Source organism: Falco naumanni, chromosome 14 (genome assembly GCF_017639655.2).
Source record: "Falco naumanni isolate bFalNau1 chromosome 14, bFalNau1.pat, whole genome shotgun sequence".
NCBI lineage: Eukaryota > Metazoa > Chordata > Aves > Falconiformes > Falconidae > Falco > Falco naumanni.
This window is the reverse complement of record NC_054067.1, coordinates 16631251-16648609: the sequence shown is the minus strand read 5'-3', so window position 1 is coordinate 16648609 and position 17359 is coordinate 16631251. Positions and strand designations below refer to the sequence as shown.

Here is a 17359-nt window from a genome sequence, read left to right as displayed (position 1 = left end):
GCCAGCGGGAGCTCCCTCCTGGGGCAGGGGTTTCTCTGCAACAGGGGTACCCACACCATGCTCAGGCAAGGGGGCTCGCAGGCAGAACCCAGAGCAGGGGATGCCAGCAGAAGCTTTGATCCCTGAGCCCCTCCACACACCGCCCTGGGACCCGGTCCCCCCAGGCCAGGCCCCCACACGCTTGCACCAGTGCTCACATTTTAACTGGACACCAACAGGAGAGGTAAGAAACACCTTTATTTTTGCATAAAGGTGAGAAGAAACCGAAATGAACAGGCCTGTTTCCAGTACAATAAAAAAGCGCACTGGTAAATACAAGCATCAAGCCTGTTCCTGACTCGCTGAAATGAAGCCTGGCAGGAACCCGGGGTCTCCTCAGCCCTGTGGCCCCGTCCTGCGGGAAAATGGGGCTGAAAGTGCCACCACACATCCAAGACCTGGGTGGCGACAGGCACAGCCAAGGCAGGATCCAGGGCACTCTCAGCCACAGTCTGCTCCATCCTCAGCTGGGATACGGTTCCTGGAGGGGTCTCCTGTGGGAGCACATCCAATGCCACTGTTTTGTGGGAGCCAGGGCCACACTGGGGGCTGTGCCCAGCTAGGTGGGCAGCGTCGGCCGGCACTCGAGGTCCAGCACAAGGTGATGCACGTGGGGCGCGTAGGACTTGACCGCCTCGATGTGCAGGATGCTGGTGTGCCATGGCTGCCCATGCAGCTCTGCCAGCAGCCCCCCGATCCGTGCTGCCGTTGCTTCAGCCCACCTCTGCCACTCAGGCCTGATCCTGGCCCCCTGTGTCTCCTTCTCCCTGTCCTCCATTGGGTGCCATGCCTCTCCATTACAGTCTTTTCCCTCCGGAGATGCCTGCTCAGCCAGCAGGACTGGGGTCTGCAGTGGAGCCGTTGTGGGGAGCGTCTCCACGTTGTGGTGGATGTGGAGAATCCCACCCGTGCGCTTCTTCAGGACGCGGCAGGCCACTGGCCAGCCTTCCTCCGAGCTGGGAATCAGGCCCAGGTTCACCCGGTCTGCTACATCCCGCAGCTCCAGCTGGAAGAAGAGGGGAGGTGAGGGGGATGCCACATGGGGATGGGGGGTCTGAAGTCAGGCAGCATCGTTCACCTGCCGATTGTCCCCGTGGTGGACACAGCAGCGGTCCTGCACACCGTTCAGCACCAGGTTCCTCCGAAGGGCCTCCACAGCATGGCTGTTCCACTCGCAGGCGTGGGCAAAGGCAGCCGCTGCGTGAACCAGGTATGGCAGCGTGAAATAGCCGATGCCTGGAAGCAGGAGGTGGCAGTGGCCGAGGGCAGGGTTCAGGCACTGCCAGGGGTCCCTGCTCCTCCCCAGAAGCAGGCCAGGATGCAGACTGCCATCCCAGCTCTCTGAATCTGCTTTGCTCTGGGCTGGAACAAACCCAAATGCTGGGAAAATGGAAAATCATCCCCCCCTCCTCTGCAAAAGCAAAATCTGGCTTGAAAAATGTTTAAAGAGGAACTTATTTTACCTTCAGTCTTTGGCCGTTAGCTTAAGACCTGCCCTGCCCTGCTTCCACTCTGTGCAGAAGTGCCCAGAGTACCATTTATTTTAATTAATCCAGAGCAGTTTTGTGAGTGCCACATCCTTTCCTCACGCTTTAACCTCCCTAAGCACAAAACGGCTGTTCTCTCAACATGCAAATGCCTGGTTCAATCTCCCCAGTTACTTTCACAGCACAGGACACTTCAGTTAGTGCCAGCCTGTCATGAAAACACAGGCTCAGAACATCTATGGGAGCTTTTCAGAAATAACATTGAGGGCAAATATTTCCCCTGGCTCCAAACGATTCCCATGAGCAGCACTAGGTACAGAGCAGCGTTCTGCAGAGCCTGAGCACAAGGTCATACTAAGTGTCCAAAGACAACATGGACACAAGGAGAGACAGCAGTGCTGAGGGCTCACAGATGGGGTAGGAGCTCTAAGTCTGCATGTTTTTCCAGTCCAGGCTGGAAATGACGTTTCACATCCACCTGGATGCCATCAGTACCTGCATCACTGCTCTCTGCCTGCCTGCCCCCACAAGTCTGCCCTGCCAAACCCCTCCACCGTCCCTGTTACCTGCATAGAGATCCACCAGGACCTCCCCGGAGCAGGGCAGTGAGGCCACCCGCAGCTTCTCCGTGATGTTTCCCGGTGAGAACATGCACTTGGTCACGTCAAAGGTGTACCTGGGAGACACCGCTGACCCAGTGAGGGCAGCCCCTTCCCTGTACCAGCCGCACCCTGCAAGGCAGCTCCTGCCTACCTGATCCCGTTGTCCACATGCTCCACCCAGCCATCCTGGCCCAGCAGCAGGGTGACGCGGGGGGACCGCATCCCATCTGGCAATACCCGTCCTCGCCTGGCCAGCCGCTGGGCACCCAAAGCCGAGGCGACCGTCTCCCAGAGCACTGGACCTGCAACACACCCATCCTGGGAGCTTTAAGAAAGGCCAGGGCAGCTCTTCAGGCAGGATCAGGGCAGGCAGGCCCTGCTGCCCCTTACCCAGCTTCTCCCACACCGCAGCCTTGAAGCTGTCCTCACTCAGCAGGACCAGGTCCTTGTGTCGCTGCCAGGCGTGGGGCACATCGCGCTCCAGCTCCTCTGACCAGCTCTCACCCAGCAGTCGCCGCAGCTCATCCCGCAGCTTCTGGGCTGGTGTCTGCCGGCGGGCTGCCCTGGAGGGGACGGGGTTCTGCAGGGAAGGATGCAGCACATGGGGCTGAGACCCCACCACCCCACAGCAGGGCTCAGGGCGAGGGCTCTCTCCCAACCTGGATCCAGACCAGTTCACAGGGCATCTCCTGGGGCAGCCACAGCTGGGAGAGCTTCTCCTCCAGCACAGGCAGGGCCACACAGCCCCCTGGCATCTTCTGCAGCTGGTAGCGCCTGTCCAGGAGCTGCTCCTCTTCCAACTGCTTCCTGCGAGGCTAAGGCATGGTCAGACCCTCCCCAGCCCTGCTGCCCACCCCATCGCAGGGAAGAGACCCCCGCTGGGTGCGGGGCTGGCCTCTGAGCTCTCCTCCCCGCCAGCCCTGCCAGAGCAGCCGCAGGGCTCCCATTCCCTCTTTCAGGCTCACCTGAGGCACTGGGCAAACCGCGGCTCCGTGGCCAGTGCAGGGACAGGGATGGGGGTGTCCCTGGCCTCCATCCTGCCGAGCCCCAGGACAGAGGGACATCACCGGCTGGCAGAGACACGAGCACTGGGTGTCAGGTTTGCAAGGGACAGGAGGGAGCTGCGGCCAGAGGAGTCCCTGGCACTGCCATGCTGGGGGCATCGGAGCCCCGGCTGCACGCGGGGGCAGGCGGCTGGCTGCCCTGGCACTGCCATGGGGTGCCCGGGGATGGGGCGCCCTGGGGGACTGCGTGCCCTAGGGCCGGTGTCCTTGGGATGGGGTGTCCTAGGGGGTGAGGTCCCTGGGATGGGGTGGACTGGGGTGGTCCATGGAAAGGGATGTCCAGCAATGAGGTACCCCAGAGGATGGGGTGCTCGAGGTATAGGGGGAGTGGGTACCCCAGTAGTGGGATACGTGGGGGGTGGGGTGTCCCAGGGAATGGGGTGGCCGGGGAGTGGGGTGCCCGGCTGCGGGATACCCGGGGGGCTGTGCCTCTGGGCCGGTGCCCGGGACTGCACCCTCGAGGCCACGGCGCTGCTCCGAGAGCCAGCCCCTCATGGCGGACTGCCCGGAGAAGGGCTCCCCAAGGACCCCGCCCCCCCCCCGGCCAGGTGGCCCGGCCCGCTCCCCGCTCCTACCGAGCGCGGCGCGGAAGCGGCAGCAGCACAGCCCCACGTTTCCCTCCGGAGCGCTTGCCGTGCCGCGCCGCCGTGCTTGTTGCGGGCGTGGGCGGAAGCGGAAGCGGGGGGGACTGCTTGGGGCGAGGGACCGGAAGCGGCGGCCAGGCCTGGGCGGCGGGATGGCGGGGTTGTCGGTGCGGGATCCCGCCGTGGACCGTTCCTTGCGCTCCGTCTTCGGTGGGTGCCGCGGGGCCGGGGCCGGGCAGGGGGGCGGGCCGGGCGGCCGAGCCCCCTGCGCCGTGCGGGGCCAGTATCCGCGGAGCCCTCGGCCTCCGTGCTGACCGGCGGCCACCGTCTCTCTTCTACAGTGGGGAACATCCCGTATGAAGCTACAGAGGAGCAGCTGAAGGACATTTTCTCAGAGGTTGGGCCCGTGGTCAGCTTTAGGTGAGGAGGGCTGCCCGCCCCGGTTCCCCCGAGCCCCGCGGGGCGGGCAGGGGCTGCCTCAGGCGGCGGCTGTGCGGGGGGCGCAGGCGCTGGGGCCCGCCGGGAGCTGCGGACGCAGCAGCCCAGCAGGGCAGCCCGAAAGCGGCCGCGTCGCGCCATGCTGGGGGCTGCTGCCCTGCTGCGGCCCGGAGCCGGGGCAGGTGGGTCCTGCAGTCCCGGCCAGGCTGTACGCAGAGCACTCCCCTCCTCGGGGCTCTGCAGGGGTGTTTTCCTGGCTTGGTATCAGGCTTCAGTGAGCTCTCAGTCAAGGGCTTGGGAGCAGCAGGAGAAGCCAGTCCAGCCCTGTGCCCTCAGGAGCTGTCTTTGTGGCGTTATGGGAAGCATGATGGTGCTTGTGCTGGTGGCCTTCCTGGACGCCAGAACTTTGGGAACACCTGGGTCTAGGAGGCCTTTTGGCTTTGGCTTAGGGCCCACTGTTGTGCACTTTGACCTGACTCCGGTGCCTTCGTTCTGCTCCGCAGTGCTCCTGTGTGGTGTACCCCAATAGCCCCGCTCTGAGCGATGGGGATATGTGGGCACTGCATGCTGCTCGATGCCTGTGCTGCCCTCAGCGGTGGTGGTTCTCTCCTCGCTGTGCAGGCTGGTGTATGACAGGGAGACGGGAAAGCCGAAGGGCTATGGCTTCTGTGAGTACCAAGACCAGGAGACGGCCCTCAGTGCCATGCGGAACTTGAATGGGCGAGAGTTCAGCGGGAGGGCCCTGCGTGTCGACAACGCGGCCAGTGAGAAGAACAAGGAGGAGCTGAAGAGTGAGTCTAAATTTTGTGATGTAGAGCGCACTGATGCCAGGCTGGGCCTGCCCTTCTCAGCGTTACAAAGCATGCCTTTTCTGTAAGGCTAGCAAGATGGAGATCTCACAGAGCTGACCCGCTCTAAGCTATGTAGCAAGTAGCTTTGCAGACAGATGTGTGGGCTCAGCTCTATGTTTTCTGTCCCAGATGATCTTCCTGTTTTCACTGCCTCCTTTTCCCCATAAGGGCATGGTGCTTCCATTCTGATGAGCCCATTAAAAACAGCCAGTTTGTGTTGCTGTACAAGGTTGCAAACTTTGTTGCAGGCTTGGGCACAGGTGCACCCATCATAGAGTCACCCTATGGTGACCCAGTCAATCCTGAAGATGCCCCCGAGTCCATCAGCCGGGCAGTAGCCAGCCTGCCACCTGAGCAGATGTTTGAGCTGATGAAGCAGATGAAGGTGAGTGAAGCAGAGAGCTGCACTCTCCGCATGAGCACAGCTTCTACCACTGCTGCCCATGCCCTTGCAGCCCCTGTCGCACCTTGCCAGAGCTCTGATCTGCGTGTGTCTTCTCAGTTGTGTGTCCAGAACAGCCCCCAGGAAGCCAGGAACATGCTGCTCCAGAACCCCCAGCTGGCTTATGCCCTGCTACAGGCTCAGGTGGTCATGAGGATTGTCGACCCGGAGATTGCACTGGTTTGTCCCTTGCTGCCTTGTTTGTGGTCAGTAGGATATTGGTGGCAGCCTATTGTGGAGGAGGGGTGGAAGATAACTCTCTTCTCCTTTTTCTGCCCCTAGAAAATCCTGCATCGCCAGACCAGTGTTCCTCCTCTCATCCCAGGCAACCAACAGCCAGTGCCAGGGCCGGGACCAGGACCTGGGCCTGGGCCAGGGCCTAACGCCCAGCTGAACCCACAAAATACACCCTCGTCCCAGCCACAGCCCATAGTAAGAGTCTACACAATGCATGTGCTGTGTGTGGGAGAGATGGGCATTGCCAGATCCAGGTCTCCCAGCTTGGATGTGCATGCCTGGGTGAAGGGGCTTCCCTGACTCAGTTTTCTCTCCTGGGTAGGGTGGGATGCACGTAAATGGCGCTCCGCCTCTGATGCAGCCGCCCATGCAGGGAGGAGTGCCGGCCCCAGGACAGATGGCAGCCCCTGTGCAGGGCCCAGGCCCTGGCCCCATGGCTCCAGGAGGTGAGTGCATGGGTTTTGGCTGAGCGGGGCCTGGGGCGCACGGGTCCTGCAGACAGCGCCCCTCTACCTTCCCCCTAACTGGAGGGCTTGGCCCTGTGAGAGCACATGTAGCCCATACCATACATCATGGTTGTGGCTACTGCCAGCAGTGGTCCAGAAAGTTGGCTTGTCTCTGTGGGGGGCCAACACCAAGAAAATAAACCACTGGATGCTCCCTGAGGAGCTGGGCGCAGGGGAGGTAGTTGGGGCCAAAGGAGTCTTTTAGTGGTGCGGGGATGGCCAAGGAGGGATCTGATCTCTGCCTGTCCCTCTCAGGTGGGCTGCAGCCGCAGGTTGGGATGCCGGGTGGAGGGCCAGTCCCCTTGGAGCGTGGACAAGGTAAAACAGACGTGAATGAGTGCTGTGCGTCATGTGAGCATTGCTCTGGTGGGGGCCTGGGCCACGGGTGCTGAGCAGTGCTGTGCCAAGAGCCCCTGCCAGTTACCTGCAGCCTTGCTGTCCCTGGTTCCGGGGCAGCTCCCACAGCGCTGAGCTGCACCCAGGTTTGTTTGCTTAGGCGCAAGGCTGTGGTAGCAGCTCTCCTGCTTCCAGGGCCCCAGCCCTTGCACCAGTTTGCTCCCAGTTTGTTCTGTGCCACGTTGTGCAGACGTGCCCTGGAAGCCGGGAGAGCTGCCAGTCCCTGCAGAGCCCCACTGAGCAGGACGTGCCTGTGATTCCCATCTCTCTGTGAGCCTGTGTCTGTCCCTTTGCTTGTGTGGGCAGGCCGAGCTTGCTCTTCTCTGGTCCCTGTCCTGTTCCTTTGCTGTCTGGGTGCTGCGAAGCAGCTTGTGCTGCCATTGCGTCTGCCCGCATGTGCCAGCACTCCCCGCGCCGTGCCCGGCAGAGGGAGCCGGGCCTTCGCTTTTGCTTGCGACAGTGAGTGCGAGGCTTGGCAGGGAATTTCCTGGTGAGTGATGGCTTGGCTTTCCCTCCGCAGGCACGGTCTGTACGGCCCAGCCCCAGAGCCGTATTCTTTACGGTTCACATGTTGCGTGGCCACTGTGTCAAGCCACAACCAAGGCGTTCCTGTTCTTCCAGTAATAAGGCACACAGGCAGCCACCCCTATTGCCTTCGCTCGTATCGTAGGCCTTGTTTCAGGGATGTGACAAACTTGTTCTGAGATCCTCTTGTCTTAGGTACTTAGGGGCAGCTGACTTCCATTTTCTTTGGGGTGGGCACCGTCTTCCTGACAGCAGCCTTGTAGTTCTTGGCACCCAGAAGGTTTTGGAGAGCAGACAGCTGGCTCTGGGGAGTGCCGCGGGAAGCTGCGGGCAGAGGCAGAAGCTGGCTGGCTGCGTGTTGCGGGGCACAGCACGGCCCCACAGAATGCCAGTTCTCTCAGCAGGACGTCCTCCCGCCCTGCACATTCACGTAGTGAGTGAGGGAAGGGCCGTGCCAAGCTGTCTGTCACGCCTGTGGTGGCAGAGGTGGCGTTAATGGAAGAGGTTGATAAAGCCAGACCTGCAGCATCCAGCATCTTCTCCCTAGGTCTTCCGGGGGACTTCAGGGAGTGGAGGTGATCCTGCAGGCAGCATTGTCCCCAAAGCTGAGTGCATGTGTGCATACACTATTTACGTGTCTGCTCTTCTCCCTCTTTTCCTGCTGCTTGCCCAGGGAACCTGCAGCTCTCGCCCGTGGGACCTGCCAGGCCTGCGTCTATCGAACGCGTTCAAGGTATCCCGGCACCCGCCAGCTGCCTCCTCCCGTGGAGCTCGTTGTGGAGTGTGCAGAGTAGCTTTCACCCCGCTGCGCTCGGGGCCAGGGACTGGCATATCACTCTGTAGCCTGGCAGGGTAAAGAGGAGGAGGAGGCAGGATTTCCTCCAGTGCTGGAGGAGAGAACAAGCTAGAGCCATGCACAGAGAGCCACCAGTGGAAAAGGAGAGCCTGCTTGGAGAGGGCCTTTGCCTAGGATCCAGCCCCCTTTGACACCTCGTTACCAGGAGCCTTCCATGTCTTGCTTTGCTCCTGGCCCCACGTCAGCGGGGTGTTGATGCCCATGCTTGTAGGGATTGCCATGGGGGCACCCACGCTTGGTTTGACCACCTGGTGCCATAAGGAGCCTGAGATAGAGCCAGAGGGAAAGAGAGCGATTAAATCGGCAGCTAGGGAAGGGGTTTTGGTGCACTCTGGCCTTGTGTAGGGGCTGCGCCCCGGCGGTCAGCATGGCTCACCTGCCTGCGCGCTGGTGAGCGGCAAGGCTGCCCCACACCCCAGCCCCAAGAGCGCTGGGGGACAGTCTCAGCACAGCACTGGTCATGCAGATCCTCACGAGCTCTTGTGTGTCTCCCTGGCAGTGCCCATGCCAGACCCGAGGGCCCCTATGCAGCGTGGATCTCTACCTGCTAGTGGCCCGCCGCCCCGAGGCCTTTTGGGAGATGCCCCGAATGACCCTCGCGGAGGGACCCTGCTCTCAGTCACTGGAGAAGTGGAGCCCAGGTGAGGGGAGAGGGAAGGAGAGGAGCCCTTGGCACTGTCCCCTGCGCAAGGGTGACCTCTCACTGAGGACAGGGGAGTGACTCCCAGCCTTTCGGGAGTCACTGCTGCCTGGTCAGAGGCCTCTGTTCTGCCGACCGTGGGGGCTGGCCCGTTTCTGCGTGGACGGGGCATCCCCAGGGTGATGGCAGCAGCCCTGTGGCATGGGGCCGACAGCACCTGTCCCTGTGCCAGCCTCGCCCTCCTCCCCTGTGGCCGGCTTCGGGGGCAATCCCAGCGCTCTGCCCAGACCGTGCCAAGCCAGCGTCTGATTCACACTCTCTCGCTTTTTCTTCTCCTCCTGCTTTGCTCTCCTCGTCTCTCTGCGTCAGAGGTTACCTTGGGCCGCCCCACCAGGGAGCCCCTATGCACCATATGCCTGGTCATGACAGCCGTGGCCCCCCCCATGAGATGAGGGGGGGACCCATGGGAGAACCCCGACCACTGATGGGAGAGCCACGGGGGCCCTTGATGGATGCTCGAGGTGAGAGAGGGGGCATGAAATAATGGGTGGCTTAAAGCGTACAGACAAGAAGTCAGAGTGGAGCCCACTGCCCTGACACGAGACGTAGGAAGGGAGTTTGGGCAGTGAAACGACTGACTCCAGGGCAAGGAACGACAGTTCCACAGGGCAAGGGACTTCCTCCAGGCATGTCCCCTCTGCCCCCAGCCCTGCACCTTTCGGGCATTTGCTCGCCCCCAGACAAAGGAGGCAGCAGGCTCGCTCCCATGCTCCCTGTGGCACTGCTCCTTTCAACAGCTTGCCGTGTCTTTCCTCTGCAGTCGGAAGAGATCCCCGAGGGCTGGAGCCACGAGGATTGGAGCCACGAGGGTTGGAACCCCGGGTGATGGAAGCGCGAGCCCTGGAGGCACGAGGCCTGGAGCCACGGGTCCTGGAGCCGCGAGTGCTGGAAGCCAGGGCCATGGAGGCCAGGGTCATGGAGCCACGGGGCCTGGAGCCTCGAGGGCCAGGTCCCAACCCACGTGGCCCCATGCCTGGTGGGATACAGGGTCCTGGGCCACTTAACATGGGAGCCAGTGGCCCGCAGGGGCCCCGCCAGGTACACACAACACCTCTGCTCAGCTGGTGGGCGCCGACGATGTCCTGTAGGTTAGGGATGGGTGGGGAGCGTGAACGTGTCCTGCAGCAGCTAGCGAGGGGAGGGCATCCTGCAGAGCAGCACCTCCAGGAAGCACAAAGCCTAGGTCAGTGGCTTTCTGGGGGGTCAGGGCATCTGTCCCATCTCCCCAGGCACTGCCTGTCTGCTGGGGACAGGACAAGGATCAGGCCTCTCTCCACCTCTTCCTGGTGTAGGTTGAGTTGGAGGGACAGGAGAGCACATAAAATGCACGGTAGCCTGTATCTCGTCATGCTTGGGCATTGTCAGGCTGTCTGTGAGGGCATTCATCTGATCATGCTTTGTGTTCCTGTATCTGCATGGCTGAGCCCAGAGACCCCTTGGTCCTTACCCTCTCTCTTGCGCCTACAGGTTCCTAACATGGCAGGGGCAGGCTTGCAGGGAGGAGGCATTCCTGGGGCAGGGGTCCAAGGAGCTGGTCAGCCTGGAGGCTTTAGCCCTGGACAGAGCCAGGTTACTCCCCAGGATCACGAGAAGGTAAGTGGATGAAAAGCAGCAGATGAGAGCAGGAGCAGCACTTCCTATGCACCTGACTGTGGCAGGGACAGCCCCTTCCTGGCTCCAGTAACCTGTGGCTGCTCTGGCAGGCATGGCTCTCATTCCCCCCTCTCCCCACAGGCAGCCCTGATCATGCAGGTTCTGCAGCTGACAGCAGACCAGATCGCCATGCTGCCGCCGGAGCAGCGGCAGAGCATCCTTATTCTAAAGGAGCAAATCCAGAAGTCTACAGGGGCACCCTGACAGGTGACGTCCTTAGCCGGGCCTCAGCCTGTGCCTGTCCCCTTCAGTAAATCGGAGAGCTGCTCAGGATGGGGCTCTGTCCTGTTTTTCCTCCGTGTGCCGGGGCTCACTGTCCTCCCCTTCCTCCTTGCAGCCCTGGCAGGCACGTGGTGGAGATGCTGTCTGCCTGGACAGAGGCAACGCTCTACGGCAGCTACTTCCCGTTGCTGTCTGCGCTGATGCTGTGTTTTGGGAGAGGTTTCTCCTCACACCCTAACATTTTTCCCTTCCGTTCATCTTTTTTTCTGTGTGTATATTTTATGATGTTTGAAATAAAGTGGGAGGAGGGTTTGAGTAAAGCTGTGTCTCTGGCTGCCTTGTTGTCTTTCATGGAGGCCAGAGTGGGACTGCTGGGCTGTGGGAGCAGTCTGGCCCGGCTCCAGGCTAGCCTAATTCCAGACCACTTGCCTTCCTCCCTTCTCCCTAGCAGCAGGGCAAGAACTACTGATGGGATTTCTTAGGTGCTGTGATGTTCACAGGGGGTGTAAGGGAAGGGCAGAATGGGGAGCTCAGCTTTCTGTCCCCACTAGCGCAGGAAGGGCTCCGTATCACACTGCTGTATCACTTACCATGCCAGCCTGGGTGGGGAAGGTGGTTTTCCCCTCTTCTCTGCATATACTTGAGGAGAATTTGTTGCCTTTACACGAGCTGCATTTGAAGCCAGACTGCGCTGGTGTGTGCCCGATGGGTGGTGCAGGCTGGCTCCGGGGTGGCAGCCAGCCCCTGTGGAGGGGAAGTGCCTTACCCTGCACCCCAGCAGGTTTGCTATGAACCAGCTTTGTTACTGCAGCCCTACAAGGGGGCAAAGAGTGGGCTTCCTTCGTAGCTGCACGGAGGCTTTTATTATAAGGGAAAGCAAGTTTAAGTTACCCTTTTATGCAAAGGACAGTTTAAACCTGGAGGGGCACATCTGGCTCCCAGTGCCTGCTCGGCTTGCCCGTGTCCCGTCCCCATCCTTGTCCCATGCTTGTGCCCAGCCCGCTGGGTGCTCCTGCTGCACCAGCAGCATCATGGCAGCATGTGTCTCCGGTTTCAAGACAGACAGAGGGCCGTGTGGTGCTGCAAGCCCGCTCCCTCCACGAGGACCCCTTGTAGACCAGGTCAAGGCAGCAGCATCTTTGAACGTGGAGCTCTGCAGGGGGAAGGAGCGCCTTGCCGTGTTTTGCACAGCTTCGGTGTACGCGCTCTTCAGCAGATGCTTGCCCCGGGCCATGCTCCAGCATGGAGGTGAGACTGGCAGGGTCCCCTGCCTGCTGGGGTCCCAGCCTGGCTGCCACTTAAAAGTTCTCCTTGTTGAAGTAGAATTTGACCTTCCTGGGATCCAGGCTGGAGTGTTGGTGGCAAGACTTCTGCAGGCTCTTTGCCAAGGCCCCTGGCCCGCAGAGGAACACGCCGACCACCGACCTGTACATAGCACAGGGGCATCAGCACTGGGCAGGCGGCTCAGGGAAAAGTGATTTAAGAGCTTTTTGGGGTCCCTGCAACCTGCAGGGGATAAATGCTCCCCTCCCAAAGCCAGCACTGCACACCAGGGAGGAGAGGGTGCCTCCCAGCTCCGGCACCCTGAACCCCCTGCCCAGCTCTCACCTGGGGTGGGCTGCAGCCACTGCCGCGAACTCGCTGTTCCACATGGGCCGCCCAAAGATGGTTTTATGCCTGAGGCCCGTCACCGTGTCTGTAGCAGTGTCAAAGCGGAGCGCCACGTTGTTGGCCTGGGCAGAGCACGGACGGTGAGGATCCTGGCCACCATCCATGAGCCCACCTCCAGTCCCTCACCACAGAGGAGCATCCCTCGCTGATGCCCACCAAACGCCACTCCTGGACCTTCTGCCTGCAAGCTGTTGACATGCTCGCCCTGCCTCTCCTGCCTGAGCTGGCCACCCCGTGTCCCCCCTCGCAGTCATGCCTGCCCATGGTTGACTCACAATGCTGGTGTCCCAGCCGGTGAGGAAGAGACGGTAGGTGAGGAAGTCTGCCTTGCCCGACTCTGCCATCTTCTGCTCCAGTGAGGCAAGCAGGTCATTGAACCAGGCAAAGGCTCCCGTGTCCCGGCAGAGCCAGTAGAAATATATCTGGGATGCAGGGGTAGAGGGGTTGCCCAAGCTGGAGCAGAGCAGGAGGCGTGGAAGGATGCAACATCGAGAACTGGGAAGCCCAGCGTGGAGAAACCCACGGCTGGTCCCGTGGGACACCCCGTACCTTCTTGGTCTTGAGGGTCTGGTCAGCCTGCTGGAACTTGTACCAGATGGACTTCAGGATGGAGGCAAAGGGTGTGACGCCAATGCCTGCTCCCACCAGCATGGCCACCTCGTACTGGAACACGTCTTCACTGGCTGTGCCGAAGGGGCCATCCACCTCGATCCTGGCCGAGAGAGGGCCTGGGTAAGAGGTACAGCCTCCCCAGCCCCCTGGGATGGTCAGTTTTGGTGCTCCCCAGCCTACCTGGGCATCTCTGACTTCTGCTGCTGGAAGGTGTCGACGAGACGCTCTGTCCAGTCCCCAGCCACCCGGATATGGACAGAGAAGAAGTCCTCCTCGGGTGCCGAGGTGAGGGTGAAGGGGTGCCACTCCAGCATGGAGATGGCAGGGCAGTTGATGAAGACGTACTGCCCCACTTCCATGCGAAAGCCCTTCTTCTGCATCTGCAGCTCCAGCACACGGGCAGGGTGCATGACCACCTGTGGGGCAGGGATGGGGCTCAGCACCCCACCTGGCTCCTGTCCCTGGGCAAGGGGCTTTGGCAGTGGCCCCTGCCTGCCAGCCCGGCAGGGAGCTGCAGCACCAGTGGCAGTGCGGGAAGCAGCTGGCAGCAGGCACAGGCTCCTGCACCACCCACCTTGGTGACAACCACCTTCTGCCGTGCACGCCAGACACGGAGGATCCGCTCGAATATGTAGAGGACAATGGGGGCCAGAACCCACTTCCAGGACTGTGGGGATGGAGGAGAACAAAGGGTTGGGGAGGGCCAAGGCCAGAGCATGCCAAGGGCAGAGGAAGGGCTTCTCCCCGCGCAGCCGTCCCGCTGCTGCCTTACCTCGGTGGGGATGCTGCCAAACTCGGGGTCTTTCCAGCAGCTGTGGCTGCAGTTCTCGGCCTTGTACGTGAGGCAGCGGGCACACCGATGGGGGTGCACCTCCTCCATGCTCTCCTCTGTCTGCCCGCGCACCAGCCCGCTGCAGGGGAGTGAGGGATGAGCCTGGAGGCTGGGTCCTGCCCCCTGGACGGGGCTGAGCCACACTGTGTGGGGCCAGCTGGGCTAGCCGGCCCTGGGAATGAGGAGCCCACGGCCCCGCTGGACCCTCTCCAGGGCTGCACCGCTGCCCCACCGGGCGTACGCGGCCGCTGCCCCTTGCTGTCCTGCCTTCAGGGAGCAGTGAGGAGCCTTACGCAATGCCATGGATGACAAGGCCAGCAAAGTAGATGAGGAAGAGATGGTGTGTGTACCAGAAGACCTCAAAATAGTTCCTGCGGATAAACTCAGTGGAGGACGTGACCATGAGGATGAGCGCCAGCGTGATGATGACACCTGTCAGTCCCGGGATGGTGGTGAAGGCCACATACTCAACAGTCTGCGGGGGCAGCAGGAGAGGTTAGGGAGGCAGGGGACAGGCGGTGGCAGGGGGCTGGACACCAAGGCTGCCCTCACCGTCTGGTTGGAGTGGATGGGGTTCAGCCACTTGCTGCCCTGCAGGTGCATCTTGGAGAGGACAGCGGGGAGGCTGCCATCGGTGGCTTGCTGGCTGTGGTTGTAGCGCTCCAGGTTGAAGAGGTGGGCGATGGTGTGCACGGCTGGATAGGGGACAGGCAGTCACCTTCATGGCCACCTCCCAGTCCCCACCATGCCCCAGCCCAGCACGGGGCAATACCTGTGAGCAGGGCCAGCGTGTACGCCACCAGCTTGTGGAAGGTGAGGTTGTGGTCCAGCTGTTTCCGCAGAGTTCGCCTGCAGCACTGCAGGGAGAGGCGGTGGCATCAGGACAGGGATGGGGACAGGGATGGGGACAGCCACGCTGGCCATGCTGCGGCGGGGCACTCACCGAGCAGGTCCCGCGGAGGAAGGAGAGGAGGTTGCGGCAGACGGGCAGCAGGATCAGCATGCTGTTGAAGTTGAGGCACTTGGCTGATGCTCGTGCCCATGCCAAAGCGGACTGGGGAGAGGACCGGGGGTGAGTGCTGCTGTCCCGCACTGCAGGTGGGGTACGTCCGCCTGCCCCCATGCTGGCCCCCACAGCTCTGCCCAGCATGGTGCTGTGCTGGGACTGGGACAGGGTGGACCCAAGCTGGGAGTGAGTGATGCTGGGCTGGGGACCGGGAGGGAGCGATTCTCGGCTGGGGGTTAGGAGGGAGTGATGCTGGACTGGGCTGGGAACTGGGAGGGGGTGTTGCTGGGCTGGAACAAGACAGGGACCAAGATAGGGAACAGCATGGAGCACTGCAGGGCTGGGAAGTGGGACAGAGTGATGCAGGGCTGGAAGAGGACAGGGCAAGGAAGGGGCATGGGGTGCTACAGCCCCCACCCCACCGCAGGAGGGCCCCAAGGGGCATGCGTGCCCAGGCAGGCAGGGTGCTGCAGGGAAACATCTTACCCCGAGGATGGCCCTGGTGTAGAAATACCGCTCGTCCCGGTCAAAGAACAGAAAGTAGTATGTGAAGAGGAAGATGTTGATGCCCAGCCAGGCTGCCTGCAGGGGAAATCCATGGCCCCATGAGGGACCCCAGCCCGGGACCCCTTTCACCCCACAGCACTTGGTTGTGGTTACAGCCAGAGGGTGTCAGGACAGCACATCCCCTGCTGCTTCCTTATGACCTGCGGCAGCACACAATGGGCCAGGACACGGGTCCAAGGCTGGGGAAAAGTGTGAGAGTCTTGCAAAATAACTCTCTTGTCCCCCACGGCCCTGTGCATCACCCACACACAAGGAAGGAGGAAAGGCCAGGAGCAGGCAGCGCCTGCACGGCGGGAGGGCAGACCCAGAGGATGGTCGGGGCTGAGCGGGGCTGTGTGAAGGCTCTGGGAGGGGGAAGTTTCGCAGGGCGCTGGCTCACCCAGCCCTGCCACGCTGCTGTCCCCTGCCTAACCCTGCTGCAGCCCACACTGGTCTCTCAGCCACTGATTTTTTTAAGAGCTCCCAAACCAACTCTGCCTTGCATTTGTTTTGGATTTTTTTTTTAAAAAGTCATTTAAAAGTGAAAATAACCCCACTTTCTGAATACCCCCATTTTCCCACGCGTTTGCAGCTCCTCATGCAGCACCGAGCAGCTGGCACGGTGCTGGCCGGGCAATCATCAGCAGATCATCCCCATGGTCCAGGCTCCTCACCCCAGTGTGGGCTCTCATGGGACCCTCCTGCTCTCACACGGGAAGTGCCCAGGCAAAGCAGCTGGGCAAAGCAGCGTCATTTTTAAGTTCTGCAGTGGGACCCCCCCTTTCCTTTGAGTCCTGTTTTCCTCAACACATGTTTTCTGAACCCCCTCCCTCCCCTGGCCACCGGGGCTCTGCAGGCTGCCTGAGCAGAGGGGATGCTTGTCCCTCCCCACAGCCCACCCTCAGGACAGCCCATCAGCCCCCGTTCTCCCAGCAAGGCCCCCGGTGCCATACCCAGACTGTGCCCCCCATAACCCCCCCCCATCGCCCTAGCCCCCCGCCCTGGCAGATGAGCCCCCAGCCCCACACACTCACGAGGACAGCAGCCGAGAACCAGTGGTTGACCAGCCAGTTGCCCATGGTGCGATGTCCCGGCGGCCGCCGCCTGCCCGCCGTTTTATGGAGGCGGCAGCCCCGGTGGCGGGAACAGCACCGCAGGGACTTTCCCCTGAGAAGCCTTTGAGGAAATGCTGAGTAGTTCCAAAGGCCACCTTCCAGGAAGGCAGGGCTGACCCTACCGGCCACCCGAAAACCAGCCCTTCGTGCAGGCTGGGCAAGGCCTCCCACTGAGGTGGCCCCCGTGGCCCCCCGGCTGGGCACTGCAGGGCATCAGGCTGCTCTGCCCGGTTCTTTGCAGTATCTGGGGACAAAACCGGGCTTTTTTTCAGGTAGGAATCTCCTGGTGGGAGGAAGTAGCGGAGAGTCTGTCCTGCTCCCAGCTCAGCAATTGTGCCCTTGCCTGGCCGCCCACGCCAGCCTTTGCTGCTTCTGTTTTACAAGAAAACCACCAAAGGAGGAGAAGCATCCTGGGAGCAAGGCACCATGCTGGGGTCAGGATCCGGCCCAGGGACCCACTCCAAAGCAGGTGAATTGAGACTGAGCACCAGTGGTGCGGCACCACCACGGGCCCCCCGAGGGTGCTGGGCGCCCTCAGCCCGACACCAAGCACCCTTCAAACTAAGCTGACCCCACAGATGGGTGCTGGGGGGAGGGTCACACTCCTGGTTTGGGGGCAGGACGCCTGGGTCCCATCAGCATCCTTGCCAGCACGCCAGCTGTCCTTGTCTCCTGCCTCCCCTCTGCTGCAGGGGCCCAAGCTCTGCCGTGCCTGGCGCTCCTGCTGAGAACAGCAGCCAGCACCGGGGCCCCCAGCCTGGAGGAACAGGTTGGGCAGGATTGCTCCTTGCTGGTATGCTGGGTTGCTCCTGGCCTGCAGCCATGGCCGCGCTGACGGAGGCACAGGATAAGGCTGGCCCCCCTTCCACCATGCTCCCGTACCTCATCAGCTCCATCACGGGGAATCCCCACCATCCCCATTTGCCACTGGGGCAGCCCCAGCTTGGTGCCCATGAGGACGAGGGCTACGTGGGC

At 61.7% G+C, this 17359-nt stretch overlaps 3 protein-coding genes across 7 annotated transcripts; 1 reads left to right on the top strand and 2 right to left on the bottom strand.

The window, feature by feature from the left end:
* Positions 1 to 224: 224 nt before the first annotated feature.
* Positions 225 to 3846, bottom strand: TRMT12 (tRNA methyltransferase 12 homolog). Of its 3 annotated transcripts, none has more exons than XM_040614692.1 (8): positions 3768 to 3846; positions 3094 to 3198; positions 2788 to 2943; positions 2519 to 2691; positions 2280 to 2430; positions 2093 to 2202; positions 1118 to 1275; positions 225 to 1045 (listed from the first exon to the last, which is right to left on the bottom strand). In XM_040614692.1, exons 2-8 carry the CDS (start codon positions 3162 to 3164, stop codon positions 599 to 601), a joined length of 1266 nt encoding a protein of 421 aa, XP_040470626.1. In that variant the 5' UTR covers positions 3165 to 3198; positions 3768 to 3846; the 3' UTR covers positions 225 to 598. The 3 variants fall into 3 exon arrangements, with proteins under 3 accessions (XP_040470626.1, XP_040470625.1, XP_040470624.1); XM_040614691.1 differs by having other exon boundaries at positions 2519 to 2708; positions 2788 to 2935; XM_040614690.1 differs by having other exon boundaries at positions 2519 to 2708; positions 3768 to 3840.
* Positions 3847 to 3881: 35 nt separating this feature from the next.
* Positions 3882 to 10922, top strand: CSTF2 (cleavage stimulation factor subunit 2). 3 transcript variants are annotated; one of them, XM_040614533.1, is made up of 15 exons: positions 3882 to 3986; positions 4118 to 4196; positions 4836 to 5005; positions 5314 to 5450; positions 5568 to 5687; positions 5790 to 5939; positions 6067 to 6190; positions 6506 to 6568; positions 7845 to 7904; positions 8527 to 8668; positions 9037 to 9188; positions 9488 to 9765; positions 10195 to 10320; positions 10462 to 10587; positions 10718 to 10922. In XM_040614533.1, exons 1-14 carry the CDS (start codon positions 3929 to 3931, stop codon positions 10582 to 10584), a joined length of 1782 nt encoding a protein of 593 aa, XP_040470467.1. In that variant the 5' UTR covers positions 3882 to 3928; the 3' UTR covers positions 10585 to 10587; positions 10718 to 10922. The 3 variants fall into 3 exon arrangements, with proteins under 3 accessions (XP_040470467.1, XP_040470468.1, XP_040470469.1); XM_040614534.1 differs by lacking the exon at positions 7845 to 7904; XM_040614535.1 differs by lacking the exons at positions 7845 to 7904; positions 8527 to 8668; positions 9037 to 9188.
* Positions 10923 to 11446: 524 nt separating this feature from the next.
* Positions 11447 to 17332, bottom strand: NOX1 (NADPH oxidase 1). Its single transcript, XM_040614537.1, has 13 exons — positions 16304 to 17332; positions 15210 to 15305; positions 14661 to 14771; positions 14490 to 14574; positions 14270 to 14412; positions 14011 to 14192; positions 13658 to 13796; positions 13460 to 13552; positions 13066 to 13301; positions 12823 to 12985; positions 12549 to 12695; positions 12211 to 12335; positions 11447 to 12027 (listed from the first exon to the last, which is right to left on the bottom strand). The coding sequence occupies exons 1-13, from the start codon at positions 16346 to 16348 to the stop codon at positions 11901 to 11903; spliced, it is 1692 nt and encodes a 563-aa protein (XP_040470471.1). The 5' UTR covers positions 16349 to 17332; the 3' UTR covers positions 11447 to 11900.
* Positions 17333 to 17359: the final 27 nt, after the last annotated feature.